The following is a 22204-nucleotide window of genomic DNA, read 5'->3' on the forward strand; positions in this document are numbered from 1 at the left end:
ATAGATGAAGTGAAGAAAATAGTATTGGCCAATCGTCGAATCACCGTTAGAGAAGTTGCTGAGGACCTAAACATATCGATTGGCTCGTGCCATTCGATTTTTATCAATGATTTGGGCATGAGACGGGTCGCCGCGAAATTCGTACCAAAATTGCTCACTTTCGACCAAAAATCATCGTTGCTTGTGCGCGAATTTCTGGCCAAAACCAACACACTAATGATGCCGCAGCCACCGTATTCCCCAGACCTGGCCCCCTGTGACTTTTTCTTGTTCCCGAAACTGAAGAGGCCCATGAAAGGACGACGCTACGCCACGATTGAGGAGATAAAGACGGCATCGAAGGAGGAGCTGAACAAGATCACAAAAAAGGATTTTTTGAAGTGCTTCGAAGATTGGAAAAAACGTTGGCACAAGTGTATAATATCTGATGGGGATTACTTTGAAGGGGACAACATAGATATTCATGAATAAATAAATAATTGTTGAAAAAACACAAAATTCGCGATACTTTTTGAACAGACCTCGTACAGCGTATAACCGTCGTTATCCGGGGGTCGATTTCGGGAACTTGCGAAAATTACAAAAGTGAGTGAATACTAGAATATTTGTAATTTCAACCTGTGAATTCGCTCACTTTTACTTCCCAATTAGATTAGGTAAAAACGTCCACGCCGCTCGGCACTCCAAGCGGAACTCTCACGAAGGCTTCATGCATATGACAACCATGTGACACGCACGAATGCGAATCGAGTTGTCCGTTGACGGCGGCTCCAGTGATTCTTTTCGGAACGAATAAGTCTCAAAAATGTAGGCCCACTCTGATTGCGGGAGTTCGGTCTCCTTATACAGGCTTCACGGTCGCGGCTTTTGACGCGCGAGTTCTCCGAGGCTACGACGCGAGAGAGCGAGTGTACACAGCGCGACGAAGATGACGATCGACGACGACGACGACGACGACGACGACAACGAATGCTCGCAAAACAGTATACGATATCGTAAACGTCCTCGCTGTACTTTTAATACGATAAAGTCGGGGGAAGGGGGGGGGTACGATAACGCGGATAATACGATAAGGCGGGAAAAACAAGGAGAAGTAATTTCTCCCGATGGTCTCGAGCGCGAAATCGCGGCGCGGCGTACGTACCTTCGGAGGCACAATTCCTCCTTGGCATTATCGCACTCGCCATTAATCTCGATCATAAACGATCCGCGATCTCCGCGCGATGCAATTGCGCCGTAACCGCTTTAACGTCGTGAGCCGCGCTCTAATCCTCGGACATAAAACTCGTCGAGCGTCGAGCGTCGTACAGTCGCGATTATGCCGCGGTCGTTAGTAAGTCATTTCGTGTCACGGGGACGTCGCCTCCGGAGCGATTTGAGGAACGACAAAAATGTTTTCGCTGGCTCTGTATCTGCGGCGAAGTCGAGACAAGGGGAAAATAAAAACGCCGAGCGGCGACGAGGGGAGGGTAAAAAAAAAAGAGGTGGAGAAGAGAGGAAAACGGCGAGCACCGATATACGACCGAGCCCGCACACTCGGGGCCATCGGGCACCGTAAACGACGGCGATAATAACAGTTGCAGCTTTATCGTCACGTTCCGTTAATGGAGGCTGAATCGGAAATATCATCGCCCGACCCCGTCGATTCGTTCTACGACGCTCGCAAAATCCGAGACGTGCCCTACGAGCGTTTTGAGAGACTCTCGCGCCGAGAAAAATGTATCTTCGATCCCGGGGCGTTTACAAACAGCCCCCTTAAAAGTCTCCTTTTCCCAATTTCTCTCTAGGATTTTCCACCCTTCCGTAAGACGCTCGTGCACCTTTTACTCAATTATTCCGCGACGAGCGCGGACAACGGCGGAAATTAAATCACAGAAAAACGTCACCGGTGCGCCCAGCGACTCGCCGCCACGTTAATTAATTTCGCGGTCATAAAGGCCGCGTAAAGCGCGCAAACCGCTCGTGATATACATACTGGATGCAAGTTAACATCGCTGCTTTTCGATCTTTGCGCCATCGCCGAGCCGCGCGGCGCGTTATCCTTTTAATAAAAATAAGCGCCTTCCTACCGATGTAATTAGACGAGATTTTGCCGATCTAATTGCGGCACTCGTCCGAAATTACACAACTCACGGTAAGTAGGACTTCCTTCGGCCGGGTATTATAAGATTCGAAGACCAAAGTCGACCGATAGATACCGGGTATTACCGTGAATACGACGAGTAGCATGGCGGACCATTGTCTCACTTCCTCTCCGGTAGCCGTGTACCTCCGGTAATATCGCATTATGCCCTCGCGACTAATGGAGATGCTAATTCCGTCTCCGCAGCGGCGGCTTCCTTGGGAAACGGCAAGAAGGTTGATGGCGCAGAGAGAGGGAGAGAGAGAGAGGGGGGGGGGGAGAGAGGAAAGGACGGTGGTGTGGCTCTTCCATCTCCGAGTCACCTCAATCTCCCGCAATCGTGCGGAATATCATGAATGCCAGAGTGTATCTCGATGAATGGCTGCAGTCGGAAGGGTGGTATTGCCGGTTAGGGGTGGCGGTAGGAGGAGGAGGAAGAATGGGCCATTCAGCGGATTGATTGATTTACTTCCTCGCCACCCAACCGTCGTCATGGCGCGAAACGAAAATGTTACGTTGTATCGTCTCGAGTCTCGGCGACTCGCCTCTGGAACAATGCGACCGCTCTTTGCGAAATGAGAAGGAATACGAGGGCATCTCGATTGCGTAATTGTCTCCGCGACGTCCTTCGGAGGGAGGCATCCGTGGATTCGATTTCGGCTCTTGCATATTTTATTAGCAACGGGAAGAAAAATTATTAGACGACTTTAAACTGGCTGGGTGGTTTAACAGTTTATTCCAACGTTTCAACCATCCGGATTGTGGTCCTCTTCAAGGGAATATCTACAATTTGAAGAAACTCATTATCTGTAAGCCGTTCGTACAGCAATTAGCAGTATTAGCCATCGAGGCGAAATGGGATTCACAACTCTACACTTACATGGATTAGTTAAAAATTAAATTGTAAAAAAGATGTCATCCGTCTCTAGATATCAGGAAAACTGTGTTTGAAGGCACGTCCATTCGACACAACAGCCACCGTAGGACTACGGTCAGGGACGTTACATCGAAAAGACACAGAACGATAAATAAATAAAAAGAAGCACTAAAAATATGGTCAGGGTCAAAATTAGAGGAAAGAAGAGAAGTACTATTGGAAATTGAATAAATAAGACATCAAGAAAAAAGAACATTGAAGTAACGTCAAAATTACAAAATAAAAAGAAGGAAAAACGTAAAATAAGTTGTCAGGTGTTCGTTAATAGGCCGTCATATATCGCGTTAAGGTTCTCTGTGTTCGTTTCGTAAATTTAGGGTGTCATTGAATTTCTTTATATAGAACATCTCCGCTATCTCCTGCTTTCGCAATATGGAAGGCTCAAGCCAATTGAAATTATGGCCTTTTTTTAAGGCGATGGTTGGTGATGATATTTTATTAGATTTCGCTATCACGTTCAGCACGTTTCACAGAATAATTGTATTTACGTTAACTAAAAAATTGAATTTTGCCGAAAAATATGGGCGGCTCGTGTTGTTTACAGACCGTGTGACATATTACGCCGTTGCGCACATAGCGCGTTATTGTCCGGCTTCGTTATACCGATCGAAAGTCCGCCGACCAAATTTCATGCGAACCGCGCAATCAAATCCGAACGATATAACAAACGTGTCTTTCTCCCTCGACTTCCCGTGCAAGGGCTCGAACCAATTTACTCTCGATTGATCGCAATCTTTTAACGCTTCGTGCCAAACGATGCGACAACCGAGCTTCCGATTATCATTGCGAAAATAGAAATTCTGCGAGCTGAAAACTTATTGGCTTAATTCACTCCTATCGCAAAATTCACCATTAAGATCTCTGCGGCTCCGCTCGCGATTAGCCTGCACCGATCAGGTTTAACAACGCGAGATTGAGCCGTAGGCAAGATCGCGTGGCGTCCCTCCATGTAATATTCAACAAGGTGAATCTAAGCAAGCATCGCGTGCATTCGTAACACCAACAGCCTTAAATGTCCCACACAACTTTGTCCCCGCTTCCCTGTCCACTGCTTCCTGGCTGCCATTCGCCATTCCGCTTCTTCGTCCCCAGTCGCCGCGCCGGTTCGCCCATATAACCACTTCCGTCTGCAGCTTACCTACCATGGCCCTTCTTCTGGCCGTCCTTATTCCTTCAATCTCGCATTATCCCGCAAATAGCTCGCCTACTCGACCATCCCGATAGCCCAGCTGTCCTCGCTCCTCAGCCAGACGCATCGCGATCGATATTTGTCTCGACTATTTTTCTCACATTCCTTTCGAGTCTACGACTTGCTCTCCCTATCCCTCCCTCCTCTCTCTCTCTCTCTCTCTCTCTTTTTCTCCGCCATTCGACTTGACGTAATTTGAAATTTTCTTTACGCGCAAACTATATCATGAACTCATTGATAACTCAATCGATGTTAGTCTAAAGAATTAAATTGTAGAAATGACGACGCGATAAATCGGCAGCTTATTAATCCTCGCGTTGCGAGCTTTTAGCCAATTGAGAACGATCGATAAACACTAAGCGAGTTTGGGAATTCTTTCCCTCTCGTCTGCTTCTTTTCCGTCCTACTGCTTCGAGTCTTCCTCTAGAAAGCATCGAGAATTCAGTGCCTCGCAGTGCCTGCGGCGGTGGCGGCGCCTTAAATTAATGATCTTGAAAGCCTAAAGCGTCGGTAGACACTGCGGAACAGGAGAATGCACTCAAGGGGTGACCGCTAGCTTCTAAGTCTCTTAGACCACGGGTGGCTCTCACTAGCCCCGCATAAACCCTTGGCTCCGTCCAAATGTTAGTAAACTAAATATCTTATTAACCCCTTAAGCTGCCACGAGTTAAGCCTCGTGTTACGCTTCATAACTTTTCGCGGTGGTTTAACGCCCTTATGGGACTAATTCGATCCGTTCCTTTGTGTGCAAATTAAATGACGGAAAGATGGATATAACGCGATTAAGCGAAAATCGATTAAAGTCGAGCGCGCCTCGCATTCATTTAGATCGACAATCTTCGACGTTCGTCTGTATCCGGCAAAATTGACGTACGACGAGGGCGAAAATAATCCCGGGACCGTGATCCAATCTTAATTAAGTGTATTTCTTAAGTGTCTCATTCAAATATTTGAAAAAAGGAGCGCGGAGACCTGAGGATTTTCCGCGATAACCTTGCTCCGCTCGTGAGCTCGAATTTTCGCGATTGCCAGAGCAGAAGGCAGCCGGGGCAAGTTAAACCGGAACTTTCGGCCCGCTGCCGCGAAACGACGTGGAATGTACATTAAGCAGCAGTACTTAAAACATAACCGACTATTTCATTAGCGCCTTGTCTCTGTACCGACGCCTTCTCACTCGAGCGAGCACTTAAACTGCGCTTTTCTCTCGCTCTCTCCTTCTCTCTCCTTCCCGACTTTTCCCTTTTCTACTCGGACTTTCGCGTACAGCCCCTTCTCCTTGCACTCTCCTTCCAACTCCTGGCGAACCCGACAACTCCACCATTTTCTGCATACGTAAACGGCGCTGCACTCTAGTTAACTTCGCTAAGTACCGGTTTTTACTCTCATCGTCCGCCTCGCGGAAAGGGTTTCAACGTGGACCTTCTTCCTTTCATTCCCGCAAATTTTTGATACCCATTTCGTTTTATATAAAAATGTTTCCCGCGCTGTTACATTTTCTCTCGGGTATATCCGAAAAATACCATCGGGTATAATTTTAGCGTCTATTTTAGGAATTTTAATAAGCTCGCTAATTACATTGTTGCGTAAAGTAACCGATTAAACACTGTGATAATATAAATGATAAATAACTACCAGATGTAGGGCATTCTTATCTCAGAGATCAAAAATTCAATCTGACGCTTTCAATCTCCCGCGTACAGTTTTCTCACTAAAACTTGCCGTTATCGTGGAGAGAATAGTTAGTCTTAAGCCCGGTCTACAATGAGTCATAAGTCACTATAATCTAGCCAATCAGAGACGGAAATTTATAGGCAATCATTTGCCTCATCAAGCTCGATGAGTTCCAAATCATCAATATTCTCGTCGGATGCAGCGATTTCCATCGTTAGACAAGTCTGGTTAAACACCGTTTTGTTGAACAATACTTAAAAAGTACCTAGGATCAAGGTTACGTTCTGAAATGTTTCTTTGTAGAAAAATTTTACTTAAAAGGTTACATACTTATAGGCATGTACTACAAATTATTAGCAAGTACATAGTTTTCTCACACAAATATTTCGGTTGTTGTCTTGGGTGGCTTGGCGTTCTCGACAAAAACGGTGGGCATATGATTGGCTCTGAGTGGTCAATCATAAGCTACAAGTCAGAAGGATTGGATTTTGACAATCTTCTTATGATTGCCGCGTCCCGACTTGTGAGTATCTTATAACAGGCTTATAACTCGCTTATGTCTTCCTACTGACTTGTGTCTCATTGTAGACCGGGCGTTAAAGATGCGCAGCTACGTGAAGCCAACTTGAAAAAGATGACGCGGCAACGGCCTCGTTAATATTATTAAACGCGGGAATAAACGCTGGCAACTATCTCGTTGACGCTTCCTCGCATATTCAGTACGTTCATTAGGAATGCACAGCGCAGATGTCGTTAATTTGTAATACGCGTCGCGGGGCATGAAAAAAAAAAGCGCGCGCGCGCGCGCGCGAGTTGCTAAACGACTGCAAGAGTTGTGCATTAAACGCAGGTGACGAAAGGTACAGGCCTCCTCCTCGCGAGCGGTAACGCGGGCACAATCGATACTTTTTCATTATGACTACCCGAGGCAATTACTCCGCGTCATGGTAAAAGTGAGGTACCTAAATGTAATTAGTTGTCGTCGGCAGGGTGCTTACCTAGATGGTCCGCGCCATTGTATACGTGGTGCAATTACAATTTAATTTTGTTTCCCCGGTCCGTTATAAACGAGTGTGCTTCATGGCCAGCTTCCTGCGTCGAGACGAAACTCGGGCTAACTTTCAGCGACCGTTCTAACTAGACGCTTCGTTCGAGCCGCTGCCTCACCCTCTCGCGCCCGTTGACTCCCTTTGATTCACACGCTAATTAATTATATTTCAATAAAGCCCTACGCAATTTTCGCGTCGCAATATCGCGCTGGCAGTAATGCCCTTGCGGTAACGCACCTCACATTTTCATATGTACGGCACAAGCGCGCCTCCAGCTCGTTACTTTCAGATTCGTAACAGATAGCGGGTAGGGGTGGGCACCTTTCGACGTCGATGCAAACGGCGCGGATGAAAAGGGGGGGGGAAAAAAAAGAATTTAACGAACCGATTAATCCCCGATAGCTTGCGCTCGCAACGACAAAGCGACATTAACGTTTATCGTTATTACCGGCACGGCCGTAAGTCACGGCGAAAGACCGCGGGCACTCTTTTATTGCGAGAAACGAGCGCGGTTTAAAGGTGGTACGGAGAAAATGGGCCGGCACGACAGAAGCAGAACAAGAGCGGGAGGGGAGATGCTAGCGGCGGAGAGGATAGAGAATAAAGGTCGGCGAAGGAAAGGAAGAGAAGGGTGGCGTGGTCCGGGGGCGCCGCAGCACGAGCCAGTAAGGTCCGAAGTCTTGAAAAGCCGCGCTAAAATTCTTCCCCGAGAAAAATTGTTTTCCGATATTGGATTCGCATTGGCCGCGCGTGCTACGCGCTTTGCGGCAGTGCATCTCAAATGAGTCGAAGAGAGAGAGAGAGAGAGAGAGAGAGAACGCACCGAGTGTGACGAGGGCGAAATGACACGAGCGGCGAAAGCGACGGCGGCGCGAACGGAAATTGTCGCATCGGTCCCAGGTTCCGTGCCCGGCTTTTTTACACAGGAAAAATTGCCTACGATCGCGTTGCACATTGTAATTACTTCCGATACGATTGCATGCGTGATTACTAGATATGGGCACAGTTTGGAGCACAATTTGCCGCTAGCAATTTAGCGCGCGGCTGGTTTGTTTATCGGCTCTGTGATGACACGTTTCGTCGTTACCGAAGTCGGACAATTTCGAATGATTTTCCGTATCACGCTATCAGCCGAGCCGTCGAGGCTATAAATTCGCATTGAATTTAAAATTGCGTTTTTTTTTTACACGACGACAAAAAATTACTCCAAGTGTCGTTCTCCTGCATACCTGCGCCTGCTTTCCCTCTCGCGCGACCTATTTTGTAGTACATTAATAAGATACGCGCGCAGAACGACTCTTACCGCCAGCCCAGAACTAAGGAAGCGTTGAACTTTTCGAGTGATATTTACACGGGCCGCCGGGATGAGGCCAGCTATGAATATTCAGGGCAAACTGCTGCTAAACTAGGCAATGAATGAGTCGGTTAGTCCCGAGCCAAGCTCTCGCCGCTGAGCGGGAGAGCAATGAACGGAGGAGACCGGAGAAAGAGCTCTAGGCATGCCACTCGAAATATTCGACGACTATAATATTCGCAAACCTCTGAAAGATTGAAGATTTGCCAAGTTCTTCTAGTCAAGTAATTCGGTTGTATTCTCAAAATAATAATTCACAAATTGCAATTTCTAAGGGCTGTTATCTCTAAATAACTTGGTGCTCCGAATGCACCGATGCGCGTCTCTTCAGTCTTGTTGACTCGAGTAATCTTGCAATAATTAACGTTTCTCGAAAATCCAAATATATTGTTTCCACACAATGAACTTCCGAGATTGGAAACCTCGGATTAATCTTCTCGCGGGCTATTAAGAAATCAGGCAAACTTATAAAACATAGGTTCGATATCCGACAATTCAGTGGAACGCATATAACACGTGGTATGGAATATCGGTAGTTAAGCAGTTACTATCGGGCAGGAACGGCCGTTCCTGCGAATCACAAGTTAATGAGTTATGCGCTTGAAATCATTATAGCCATTCTCACGCAGATCATACTCTCTAAAAATCAATCAGTGATAATCCACTGGCTATTAGAGAGTACAAATACAGGAGTTGAAGCTCAATTGTCTAACGAAACGATATACGGTGTAAAAAGGTGCAATATGCATACACGTGTAAAATTAATTCGTAATCATCTCGTATCGGCGCGACAATTATATCGTGTCGGTATAACGATGTTTACTCGACGGCATTGACGTGCCTCCGGAACTGCATACGCGATTAGTTGGACAACTAACGTGGGGACCAGCCGCTTTAAGTCAGACAACCGCTTATAAGGAGCGTTAAAAGGAGGAGCCGTGGTCGAGTGTGCTCTCGGATAGCCTTAAAGGGGCCAACTGTTGCAATAGCCGTGCAAAAAGTCGACCGCGGGCGTGCCGCTGGCTTTCGAAGTCTCAACCCCAGCCGGGCGGGCACACCCTTGGCCGAGCAGACGCGGATGCTTAAACTTTGCCGACAACCTAGAATACCTTCGCCATCCATCTGAGCATACGTCTTGCATAATTTATACGCAGTCGGCGATGCACGTGTGGCGGAATGTCGGAAGAAGTGTGTACCACGGTGCGATACTTGACGTGTGAAGCACGCGCATCTCTCCGCCGCGCTGTCTTAAGGGGATCCTAAAGCCGTCTGTTTTATCGACATTCTTTGTTGGAAGTAATCTTTTAATTGGCTCTATAGAGATGCAAAACTCTTTTACGGAATTGAAGTACGCAGCAAAATCTAGACTGTGCTGGTTGACTTTATATAAAAAACGAAAAACATTTTTAATTTTACTAAGGTTCGGTATACAATATTTGCTTGATACAAGAATTCTACAATAAATATATACAAAATGAGACCAGCATACTCTAGGGACAGCATATGAGAACAATATCGTGCAATTAGAACTAATTGTAAGATTAATAGCCTAGAAAAAAATATTACTTCTAATAAACGCAAGTCCAGAAATTCAGGTCTTGAAAAAAAAAAGTAGAAATAGTTGCAGGCTTTTTCGAGAGAGGTCCGCTGCCAAACATCTGTCAGATTGTCAAAGCCATAGTGTTGACAATGCTAGAATTCGATCGAAAATCTCGGTCTAAGCAATGTGCAGCTAATAAAATTGCTGCCTTTTCGTAAAAGTTGCCAATTGGCTATAAATTTCTCGGACCGAAAACGAAAATGTCGATAATTGACGTTTCTAATTCCGTCTCCTATCTTATCGACACCGATCGAGTTCGCCAGCTGCTTTAGGATCCCCTTAATACGTAATGATGTCGCATACGGAAAAAAATCTCTCATTACGTATGAATAAAAATACTGCGCTAGACCCAAACACGGTGATGTTGATACAACGATAAACCGCAGCGCGGAGACGGGTGTACTCTGCCGCTCGGGAATTTATTTCCGAATACGCGGAGCTCTCCCTGTACAAATAAATTCAGCTGTAACGCAGTTAGTGGTCGTTCCTTCGCGGAAATCTCGAGGATGTATCCCCGCGGAGGAGGGACAGTCGAAAATGCGTTCAACGCGACGCGCGATCCCGGCAAGCGTCATATTTTCTTTATTGGCCTTATGCGTCTAGCCGCCCATTTCAGACCCGCAAGAGCCCGGAATATTCCTTATTCCGTCGGTAAATCCTACTCTTTGCTCGGAACGAGTTTCCGCACTGGATATCATAGCCTCCCTACACTTTCACAGACCCTGCACTTTCCTCCCCATCCCCGCGCTAACGGCGGCGGTTGCATTTACGAGCCTGAAGGTGGAGCTTGGTTTTTTTTCCCTCGAGGCGAGAGAGCGCGACTTCGAGAGACTCGAGCAGCGGCAAACGCTAAAAGATAGATTCGAACAATTTTTCTCGCGTAGTTTGGATTATTTTGGAGAAACCATTTCGTTGGAGCGTGGATTTCTTCTTCGAGCCACACGCCCAAGCGCTTACGTATATTTTTCTCGTGGAAACGCGATACTCAGGATGACCACTAGTCTTTATTCCGGGGTAATCTCCCTTCCGTCTTTTCCGTCCCCTCGCCCTTAAAGTCGCGCCCACGAGCTAGCTAGCGCGTATAGGGGGAAATCGCGATCACGTTTGGTGTTGCGGTCACGTTCGCGTATTTCGGAGTACGTGATGTTTGTGAGATGTCCACGATCATTAAGCTTCCAGCTGTGCGCGATCAGCAGGCGTCGGGGTCCGGAAATTTCATTACACGCGCGGAAATACCAAATTTATCGGGCATCGAATATCGCGCGCGGGATTTTCCTGCGGGATAACAAAAAGCGATTTCGACTGGAAAAAAAGGGGTAGTCATTTATCTCCGAGATCGTATCGGAGAATGGGTAGACTCCGACATTATCGAGGCTCCCTTTAATCCCATTAGGATTTACGAGTTTTACGGGATCTCATTATGGATGCAACTAATTGCCAATGGGATAAAGTCTTCTTTCATGGGTCGTATAACTGATTCGAGAGGCCACGAGAGGCCCGTCGAACCTCAGAATCCTCATTGCTCCGTCCCAGTCTGCGGCGCAAATGCGACGTAATACCCGCAGGCTCTTTGCCCTTTTTCATTCCTTAAGTAATTGTTACACGCTCCGTTGATGAGAGAAAAAAAGAATAATCGAGGAGGCAGATCGTGCCACCAAGGACATACATGCATAGATCAACTATTCCGTTTGCGGAGTGAGGCCGGAAGTGCGAGTGAGAAAGACGTTTTGCGTTTACCGCTCTCTCACTCTAGCTTAGAAATATAGCGACTGCAATGACATTGGACTGTCAAGAAGCGCTATGCATGTATTAGAGTGAGAAAGTGCGGCAGTAGGCGCAAATCAACTGTTTCTGTCACCAACTTCGGGCTTCACTCCCTTCGCAGCAATAGCATATCATTACTCGGTCCATGTATACATGTCGTTGCGTGCCACGTAACATTCCACCTAAAATCTAGACTTAGCAGCGAAAAATTAGCCACGTCGAAGTATCGTTCTCCGAGCCAAAATTTGCCGCTGTTTCACCGGCGGTCTCGCTCATTTTCTAAACTAAAAACGGGAGTTTAATTTGCGCTCCGACGACGTGAGCTGGCGACGAAGTCGGCCACATGAAGTCGGCATTGGAGTCCCGATGCGTGACGCGGATGCGAATATGCATTCACGAAAGGGGAATAACGGGTGGCGCTCGTGCTCCGCGCCGCTCGACTCCCCCGAGCCCTGTTTCTCCCTGCGGTATTTCCGCACTCGGATTTCCGACGCAACAGTAAATTCCTCACTTTGAGAATATGAAATTTCCCGCGTTTACATCCGCACACGTATGTACGCGGCCGCCGGGGCCGAGGCTCTTCCCGCGCGAGGTCTCCACCGAGATACAAGTCAGATAAGACCGGCGGAACAATATTTTCCTGGCGGGCACTTTGCCAGAAGCTTGCGGCTAGGGTGAAGATTAGCGCAACCTTGGTAACGACCTTATAAAACACCGAGCTCAGCCGGCGTGCGCCGAAAATATTGCCTCGCAAATTGAAAGGTACGGCAGAGGCGTGCTCCAGCTTCCGCTTCTCCGTTCTTACTTTCTCTCTTTCTCTCTCTCTCTCTCTCTATCTCTCTCCCTCCCTTCTGTGTGCACCGCTCTCTCCCCGCGCTCGTTCTCCTTGTCTCGAGGAGAACAGATTCGCCCCCGAAAATGCGTCGCGGGAAGTTTCGCTTCAAGATTTCGCTGAATAGTTCGTTCGCGAACAAAGTCTCCGCAAAGTTTCGCGGGGATCAATGGGCGTGACTGTTTTCTCGATCGTATAATGTGAGAGAGTAATAAGTTTATGCATTCACGTATTTGATTTTATACTATTTCGAAAGCGGAAGATAAAATTTCAAAGGCGAAATAACTAACACAAGTAAGTCAATTATTATTATCCACTTTAGATGACGTGAGACTGTCGCGACGACATCAATTGGATTTACCAAGGGGGAAACCGCTGTGGGCATTGTGCTGTACAGATTTCCGGCATTACTGGGCATTACTAGGCATTTTTGGGGGCATTAGTTTGGGCATTAGGCCTTGCTGGGGCATTATAAAGATAAAATAAGATAAAACAAGATAAATAAGATAAACTAAGATAATAAGACAAAGTAATGCTCACTGGGCATTAGTGGGCATTGGTGTACAAGATTTTGGTCAGCGGTTTTCCTCTCGGGATTTACTTAACGACAACAAAGTCGCAAAAGTAAATTGATTCCGCTATATTTTTCTGGTATAGTAAATTTAAACGGGCTAATTAAGATAATTATAGATTGCAAACACGCTACAGACACCGAAGTTTTATAAACTATCTGTATTGGGTTTGAGAGGAAAAAAAATAGACTAATATTGAAATTGGCAAACACGAAACGGTTTCATTGCATTAAACCGTTCATCTTCCTTTGAGACTCAGTTTCTGCACGCAAAGCGTTTTAATACGAGCAATTACGAGTGAAAACGAGAACGCGAGTGCACTCTTCGGATACGTAAATACACAATTCCTTCCGCACTCGCGGCCAACGCAACACGTTACACGGGTTTGCGTTAGGTTCCTTTTTTTCCCCCGTATGAAGCACCATCTCTCCCGAGGGAGAGCGAATCATTGCAGTACCCTTGAAGCAACGGAGGTACATTCCCCGCGTATTCCTCTGCCCAAACCTAGCTCGTGTAACCAACCCTTCCGAAGCGAGCGAACGCGTGCGCGGCCCGGCGTAATTATTTCGCAATTTACTACCCCTCGCAGGATGTAGATTTAAAATAGCCCGTATTTATTGTGCTCCTCGGTGAGACGGGACACCCGAGGGAACAGTAAGCTGCCCTCGCGCAAACGTACGCGGGACGCCCGCTCGTATAATAAGATTCTCCTCGGGATCTCGCGTGAGAAAAGTAAGACACACCCGAGCGCAATAATCTCCAGCCGCGAGCGTCCGCCGAAAATTGTCCTCGTTATTGTAAACTGCCCCTCGGCCGGTCTCCCGCGTCCGTTCGTGCGCGAGATGCTTCGCGAGGAGAAAATAGCCCTCTCCCGGCTAACGGGGGTTGCGGTCGCCGGCCCGCCGTTCCCACCAAACGCAAGGGGACCGGATCTCCAATAATTATCGTCCGTGCAACCGCTTTTTCTTCCGCGCGCGCGCCGGGTAATGTCGCGACATTAGGGGTGGATGAGGTAGGTAGGTGGACGAGGATGGGCCGGACTTGGCTCCGTGCACCGAGCGCCACAGACGATTCGGCGTGTGCAATGGCTCGTAACGCCGCGCGCAGCGAGAACGCACGGCATCCGCCTCGCCGACGCGAGAGGCTGGAGATCCGGAGCTTGGCCGGCAGCCAAGCGCCGCTTTACTTTATTCGACTTTCGTGCGGGGAGGGGGGTGAAACCCGGGGAAGCAAAGTACACACCGGGACAGATATATCGGTGTCCTGCGAAAAAATTGTCGCGTCACTGCATATCCCGCGTAACTGCGACTATCGACCGCCGATCGGAGCCCGAACTTTCGCCTCGATGCGCGAACATCAATCTCGTATCCGATAGAAACTGAATTTCCCGCTTTTAGCTGTGTGCTAGCGAAAATTGCGGCGATTCGCGGGAGATCAGTGAGATTAAGAAAGAACAAACATTGATGAAGTAATAACGGACTTTTTTTTTCATAAATGAAAGTATAGAATGAGACTTGAGAAGTAGAAGGTAGAAAAGTTCACATTGTTTATGGTAAAAGCGTGAAATACGTATTTTCGTACTTCGCGCAAGGTAGAACGTTCTCAATTAAGCTACTTGTTCTCAATTAAGTAGCCGGTCTGTACATTATATCGGCGATCGTTACGAAAAGTTTTGTTTATTAAGGGAAAAACTGAGAAGAAAGGCTGCTTAAAATTATCTTTTGTTCTTCCTGATCTACTTAAAAATAAATATCGGACTCGAGCTTAACGAGGAGGAGTGTATATCGCACTGGACCGGGAGAGCAGGCGGGGGAAACAAGAAAGCGGAGGGCGTAATCCTTCGGTTCGACAGTCTCGGGAGCTGGCCACAGACTTCTCTTTCGTATTATATGGTTCTTTTACGGAGCGGGCAGTCCGTTTCTGCGGATAAGAGAATCAAGCCGGTATCTACAACGGCACTGCAGAGAAAAGGTTAACGGCGCTTTAATTGGCCGGGCGCATCGCCCCGAGTTAGGAAACGGGAACTAATCCAACGTGAACCGGGCGAGCTTGACCAAGAAAATGCCCCATGGTCACTAACGTCAGGCACAGACGCGCAGCCTCCCTGCCCCCCCCCCCCTACGCGCTTTCCGTTTCTCCCATTGCTTTCACTGCGAACACCCAGCATACAGACACGCTCGAGCGAAATCGTTTCTTCTGCTTTACGGTTTTAATAAATCTCCGCGAGGTAATTCGCGGTGGGTCGGGACGGACATTAAACTCACTTCCCTGAGTTCCGCTCATTCGATTCGCCCCCCCCCCCTCCCCTCCCTCCCTCCGCGCGCTGGATCCCATGCGATACGACCGGAGACCGATCCGATAGGGATTAATGGTGAAGATTGAATGTTACGGTGTGTATACGAGCAACAAATACGCATAAATAGAATACAGATAAGTAATGCCGATCTCAAGACCTTGCGCGAGCTTACGAGCTTTAATTCTAGTGTTCCTGAACGATACTTTATATTGTCACCCGCTGTATACTTTTTATTTCAAAGGTGTTTTGGAAATTGATTAAAGTCAAGAATCCTGATACAAGTATGTCAAAGTCGCGAGAGCTTTCAAGTTATTTGCGATCGAGATCGGCAAATAATATCGCATAGAATTTTCATGCCACGCTGATCTGTTACTAATTTTCATTCCTCAAATAAAAATAAGTTTTTGTATAACTAACACGTGCTTGAAAAAAAATTTAGATATCGTTCTCTCGTAACATTTTATGTAACATTTAACTATAAAAAGCTTAGAGAATAAGACAGACGTCAATGTTACTGAAAAACTATTTGAGAAGAAAAAAACGAAAGTGAAAATAATAAAAATTTGAATATTAACCATTTACCCCCTGCGAGTTTTTATATAAATAATAATTTACTTTTCATATAAATACAACACATATCACAGTGTTACTCCAATTTTCTTGGCCCACAAGATGTGAACACTATGAAAGAACTTTAATAAAAGCTTTATGTTCTAAGAATGCCAGAGCACTTGTCTTATTTTCTTTTCTCTTCCCCTTAAATTTTATCTTTTATCCAAGCAATAATCTCGTAAATTTAATAATGTTAAAATTTTCCAAATAACTTTATTAATATGTCATACCTTCATGGTGTTCTGAAATTGCATTTCTTAAAATAAGCTTACAAAGTATACAAAGTGAGCTTTGTATACACACATACATTTTTATATACACAATCGCACAATTATAATATCCCAGGGTTAAATCTTTACATTATATAATTTTTTTGGACCGTCCATTATTAAATATTGGATTTATAACGTTAGCGAAATATTTGATTGGAGACAATCGGTTCGCTTCGCGACAAGTTTACGAGCGTGTATTAGCCCCTTTCTAATTTTCGGACGAATAGCGATTCTTCGAATCTTTGACGTAACCCCCCATAAACTGTAATTTCTCCACTAATTGCTAAATCGTGTATTTTCATAATTATTCTGAAAGATGGTCAATATTTATAGCAGTTTATAGTGCATAAAATATTCGAAATAATAATATCGTGAATATTATTGTATATCACATTTTTACTTTCGACTGCCTGTAAAGTTTTTCATGTGTTCACTACCAGCTGCCATAATGTTAAATAAATTGCAGTTACGTTGTCGAAATCAACGTTATAGACATAATAAAGGTATATAAATTGCAAATTTGACCTGTAATTTGTATCTCTATTTTCACTATTTATTTATAACACTATGGCCAACTTTCCCTCACAATTTGGGTAATATAAATGGGTAATATGGGTTTTATGTAAAAATATTAAAAGGAATATTACATTAGGTGTTCTAAGTACCTTAGAATTTAGGTTCTCAACGCTCTACCAGCGGAGATCAAATTGATTTCATTTGCCACAACTGTTAGATCTGATTTCTCGCCACTTCTTATACATATACTGCTGTTGGTTGATTTTTAAATACGAGAAAGTGTAACGTGCGATCGCCGCCTCGCGACAGCGAAGAGCGTTATTGCGAAATTATAAAAATATAATTTAAATATTGTTCATACATTTCTCATACATTTTTAGTATATTTTTTACATATACAATATTATATACAACTGTTTAAACAGGATTTTTATATACCAAATGTATGAAATATATTACCATATATTTTCACCTACTTTTTGTGAGGATTACCCCATGGATTTCTCCGCTGGTGCCCGATGCTCCTCAAAAGTCCCTTTCTCTTCCTCCGCCTCTTCTCTTTTATTCGTCGGAAATCACACACACCCTCACCTGCGAGAACACAATTGCAATAATTACGGTCGAGCGTGCAATGATAATCCGAATCACGCGACACATTTTGTGGTACTCACAATATTAAAGGTACATTTTTACTTTTACTATTGTACAACTATTCGATCCGGTGTTGCGTTTACGATAGATGAAGTTAAAAAGTTTGCGGTACGACACATGAAATAATTGTCGCCCGTAAGTAGGTTACTTAAATATAATTTGCATTCTTTATTCTCTCTTTCTATGTATATGTACGAGTATCGTGTCTCGATTTGTATTTTCCGTGAATAGATCGTGCAAGACACACACTCGAACAGTTGTCTCAATACGCTTATGGTATGTTAATCGATCGCGCGAACTTGTAGTTGCTAATTGTCCATAAGGAATAATCGCGTTTCAGTACCTATCGCAACGTTTCGAGAGCTAATACGACGACACATAGAGCGTCTCACGGTACCAGCCGTCCACTCAAGTTTGAACGCCTGAATGGTCGGGGTAGCAACTTGTGTATACACAGCACTATGCCGCGTGCAAAGAAAACAAACGCCGAATGCCGTGTATCGACCAAATTAATACCGTTATGAAATGTTACTATATTATTTTATTTGCCGTTCTTTAGAGTTACTATAACACAAATGCTGCAATATTTTGGTTGCCAGCAATTCAAATGAATATCAATAAATGGACCATTGTGAAACATAAAATTTAACATTCGTTTGGAGAATAAAATTGACCTCATTTTGGTCGAAAGGGTGTTTATATAACATTATCAGAAAATTGTGTAATTTTAATAAAGCGAAAAAAATGAAATTGAAAAACCGCAGAGCGCAGCGACTCGTTCGCTTTCTTTTTTGCTTCATTAAAATCCACAATTTTGCTCCCTTCACGGGATGTAAAAATTGCTTGAAAAGAGATGCAATAATAATGTAATAAATTGTATAATTTACTTATATATTTTTCAATCGCGAAACAAACAATTTTACGCAATCTTCAAAGTCAGATTTGAAATTATTATAGCTTTCTTTTTAACAATTCTTTTTAAGTAAATTAAACAATCTCGCTGAAATCTCTCTCCATAAAAAAAACAAGATAATTAATATTTAACATGTTAAAATTCATGATTAATAATTAAATTATCTATGTATCAGCAACAATGTATACCGTATTTATACATGAGAAATCAAAGGCTAAAGTCAACTGAGCAATACGATTGTTTTAATTGAAAAGATTAATGTATAAATAAGCACAATTATCTTAAATTCTATACGAAATTATTAGCCAATTTAAATCACTTGAATAACAATCACAATCTCGATATTAGGGATTTCGATTTAATATCCAGAATGAGACAGTGATGCTCGGTAGAGGCTATGTATTTTTTTTCTACTAGATTTGTGACACACACACACACACACATATATATATACACACGCATCCCCATTGTGCCAAGCCCAACGTGGAAGACGAGCTTTCGGCAAAACGTCCGGGATTAGCGTCAATCTTCTGGAGCACGTTCGTGCTGACGTGACATATTTTCGGCTTTGAATTTTCGTTCCTCACGAGTGACGCGCGCTTTAATCATTGGCCGATCGCGGCGAGCAATCTTCGTGGATTGTCGTTTGTTTGTCAAGCAAAATTCTCGTCACGACGCTCCGCACGCGCGTCTCACCTATCTACACTTCCCCCGGCTATCTTAACTCCGCCGCCAAAGAAAACCGCTGTGTTGCGGTAATGTTTATCGAACATGATTTCGGCGGGTTCGCGAGGATTAAACGCGAGCTGGATTGCTTTAATGAACCCAAGCGTGCCAGCCGAACGGCACCGAATTTACGTCGTTACCGCGCAAAGGCACGGGGCGTTACGGTAAATGAAAATTTAATCCGCAGATCGATCCTGTCAGTAGCATTTTGCGAGGCAATACGTCCACCAGTCATTAATTCATAGTGACTTTCACTGCTGCTGCATCATTAAAGTGTACGAATGCGCGGCCTCAATGTACATACTAATGGTATTAGATGCAATATACTGTCGGTTCATTTCTCGCAATAACGTTTTTCTCTTTTTTTTTCCAGGTGAGTCATATGTCACGAAGCTACTTCATATTTATGGTACCTGAAAGCGATGGGTAAGAACAATACAAAAAAAATAGTGCCGACGTCAGAGAATCTTTTATTTCTCGCGGGATTCCGAAAGAGCTCACTAGAGTAAGGTGTTCGAATCGAACAGAATCTGTTCATACTCGAATTCGAATCAACCTGGGCTCGTTACATGTTGATTTGAAAATAAAATTATAAACTTGACCATTTTTTTCAATTTATTTAAAAACGGATTTTATTTACCTTCCAAATTGAATCGAAATAAGTCGAAATCACCGAATTAGTCGAATTCGAATCTCTTTGCATGTTCGTACTCGAATCAACTTTTCCTGGGCCCATTGCATGTTGATTTGAAAATAAAATTATAAGCTTGGTCTTTTTCAATTTATTTAAAAAATGATTTTATTTGCATTCGGAATTGAATCGAAATCACCGAATTATTCGAATTCGTATCTCTTTGACTCGAGAACGAGAAAGGATTGAATCACTGGAGGTTCGAATTCGAAGCGATTCGCACACCTTTGCTTGCGACTTGCGATCGAATTGTGCAACGATTTTTGGTGATAAGAAGGAAATAGGAGTTACGACCTTTGAGTTTCAGGCTAAATAAGCTAGTAATCCGTCTCGTGAAGATATATGTATATAATCACGTTATAGGGACAGGCTCTTTTCAAAGATGCGGGAAAAGTTGAAAAGTTAGCGAACGTCGCATGTACAACTCGCAATATTTTTCATTCTGTTTACGGCAGTGGAGTTGTCAGGCATAATGGCATAATCGTTTGTCAAAGTCGAACGGGGGTCTCTTCGCTCTCGTGAAACATAAATCCCGTGATTTACAAAAGTGACACGTAATACGGACAGAGGAAATGGCGATTTATGCATAATCCGGAACGCAATTTTCCGTACATCAACGAAAACTTATCCCGAGTAGGAGTAGACGCGCGAGTAGAATGCTGCGCGGTGCCCTCCTCAAAGAACAAGTGGATACAATCGTGATTTTAGCGAGGTCCACGAGGCAACATAATAAAAGTCTTATTCCAGCGGAATAAGAATCCGCCTGTATCTTATTGCATTCGACGACATTTCATTACGGCGACTCTCGGAACGACGGCGTCGCGCGGGGCGCACGACAAATAAATGCGAATTATTCTGATACCGGATGGGACTCTGTTACGCCGTGAGGGGTTGGTCGGACGGATCGGCTCGAGAATGAGAACGACTGACTGCGAGGGGTGGTTCGTAGCCCGGGGGTACGTTCGCAAAACGGGGGTGGAGCGAAGGAGGGTCACGAGAGGGCGGCGGGAGGGAGAGGGGAGATACGGAGACGATAACTCGATCGGACATCCCGAGGCGGACGATGCGATGCAATAGTTTGTATCCGGTGGAGGGTGAGCCACCTCCAATCTTGGCCACGAAACGCCGCCGCTTAAACAGCCACGACAGAAGCCATTACTTACTCCCTCGTAGCCTGTGGCGTTGCGGAAGAAGAGCACCTACTCGAATTATTTTCACCGACTCGAACGCCTCGATCGCGTTCGCCGTCTTCGGCCGATACGCCTCTTCATAAATACCCGCCTCACCTTTTATTTGCGGATAGAGCGGATTGGACTGAGTCGACAAGTCCTCTACCATTTTGCAATTTTCGCGATAGTTAACGAGTTATTAATTATTTAAAAATCCCTGTCTTAGCCCGGCCTACTGCCCAATTCAAGCGCGCGACGAGGTGCGGCCGTCCCGCCTAGCAACGCCGAACGCGGGATGGCCGCATCTCGCCACGCGCTTGAATTGGGCGGTAGGCCGGGCTAAGGCAGCGATTTTTAATTATTCATAACTCGTTAACCATTGCGAAAATTGCAAAATGGTACAGGACTCTTCAACTCAGTCTAATCCGCTCTATCCGTAAATAAGAGGTGAGGTTTTCTCATTCGGGACGCGATCATAAAGTTAATGCGCGCTGCCTCGCGTAACGAAGGCAATGGGAGTCGCTTATTCATTCACTGCCTAATGGTATAATGAATTCGCGAGGATCGATCGCGCTCAGCGCGCTCAGCAGATCGCTAAGACGCTCCGGCGTTACGGTCTCGGCGGCTGCCACGACGCGAGGGAACGTGGACATTTAACATTCAACGTGTATGATTAGGCAGTCTGGCGGCGCGCAGCGAATACGCTCCGCGCCGGGAGGGCGGGCGGAAACTTGGGGATGAATTATGTAAGGCAAAGTACTTCATTCGTCTTGCTCTTGTTATTTGGTGGGTGTAGTTAAACTCCGCGTAAAATATCGCCTGTAATTTTTAAGGCGAACGTGCCACCGACTTGTACCCTAGTCCCGCCGCCGTCGCCGGTTGTTATTCCACCGTTTGTACGACATACCGACGTCGTCTGCCGGCGCGTACGACGTGGAAATTTCACGGAGAACGCCCGCGTAACAAGCCGTCGAGGAACGGCGCCGGAGTATGACGTTTTCCAACCATCGAGCAATCAGCCCTCCCAGAGGATTGATCCTTCTTACACGGCTCGTAAAATCTGAGCCGTCGCGCACGATCTGCGTAATTGCCCTTTGTATCGTATTTAAAATACGTCGTTTCGATTCCCATTCCGCTCGAATAACGTCCCATTAAAGTCCAGTAAATTTCCGCCGGGATAGACTACGCGCGCCAAAGTTCCGGGCAAGTTGTTAACCGTCCTAACCGCGCGAGATCGAAATCGGAGAGCTTTCGCCTACTTATCGCGGG

At 45.3% G+C, this 22204-nt stretch overlaps 2 protein-coding genes across 6 annotated transcripts in view; both read left to right on the forward strand.

Annotated features, from left to right (window-relative positions):
* Positions 1-590, forward strand: part of LOC105565278 (histone-lysine N-methyltransferase SETMAR-like) — a 2291-nt gene extending 1701 nt beyond the window's left edge. Inside the window, exon 2 of the mRNA XM_012018347.1 lies at positions 5-590. Coding sequence (XP_011873737.1) covers positions 5-471 — 467 coding nt within the window. The 3' untranslated portion in view covers positions 472-590. The remainder of the gene's footprint in view (positions 1-4) is intronic.
* LOC105565275 (CUGBP Elav-like family member 4) overlaps positions 1-22204 on the forward strand; it is a 634883-nt gene that overhangs the window by 414904 nt on the left and 197775 nt on the right. The gene's annotated exons all lie outside the window — the stretch shown is intronic.

This window comes from Vollenhovia emeryi, unplaced genomic scaffold (genome assembly GCF_000949405.1).
Source record: "Vollenhovia emeryi isolate VEMERY1.0 unplaced genomic scaffold, V.emery_V1.0 DF939154.1, whole genome shotgun sequence".
Classification (NCBI taxonomy): domain Eukaryota; kingdom Metazoa; phylum Arthropoda; class Insecta; order Hymenoptera; family Formicidae; genus Vollenhovia; species Vollenhovia emeryi.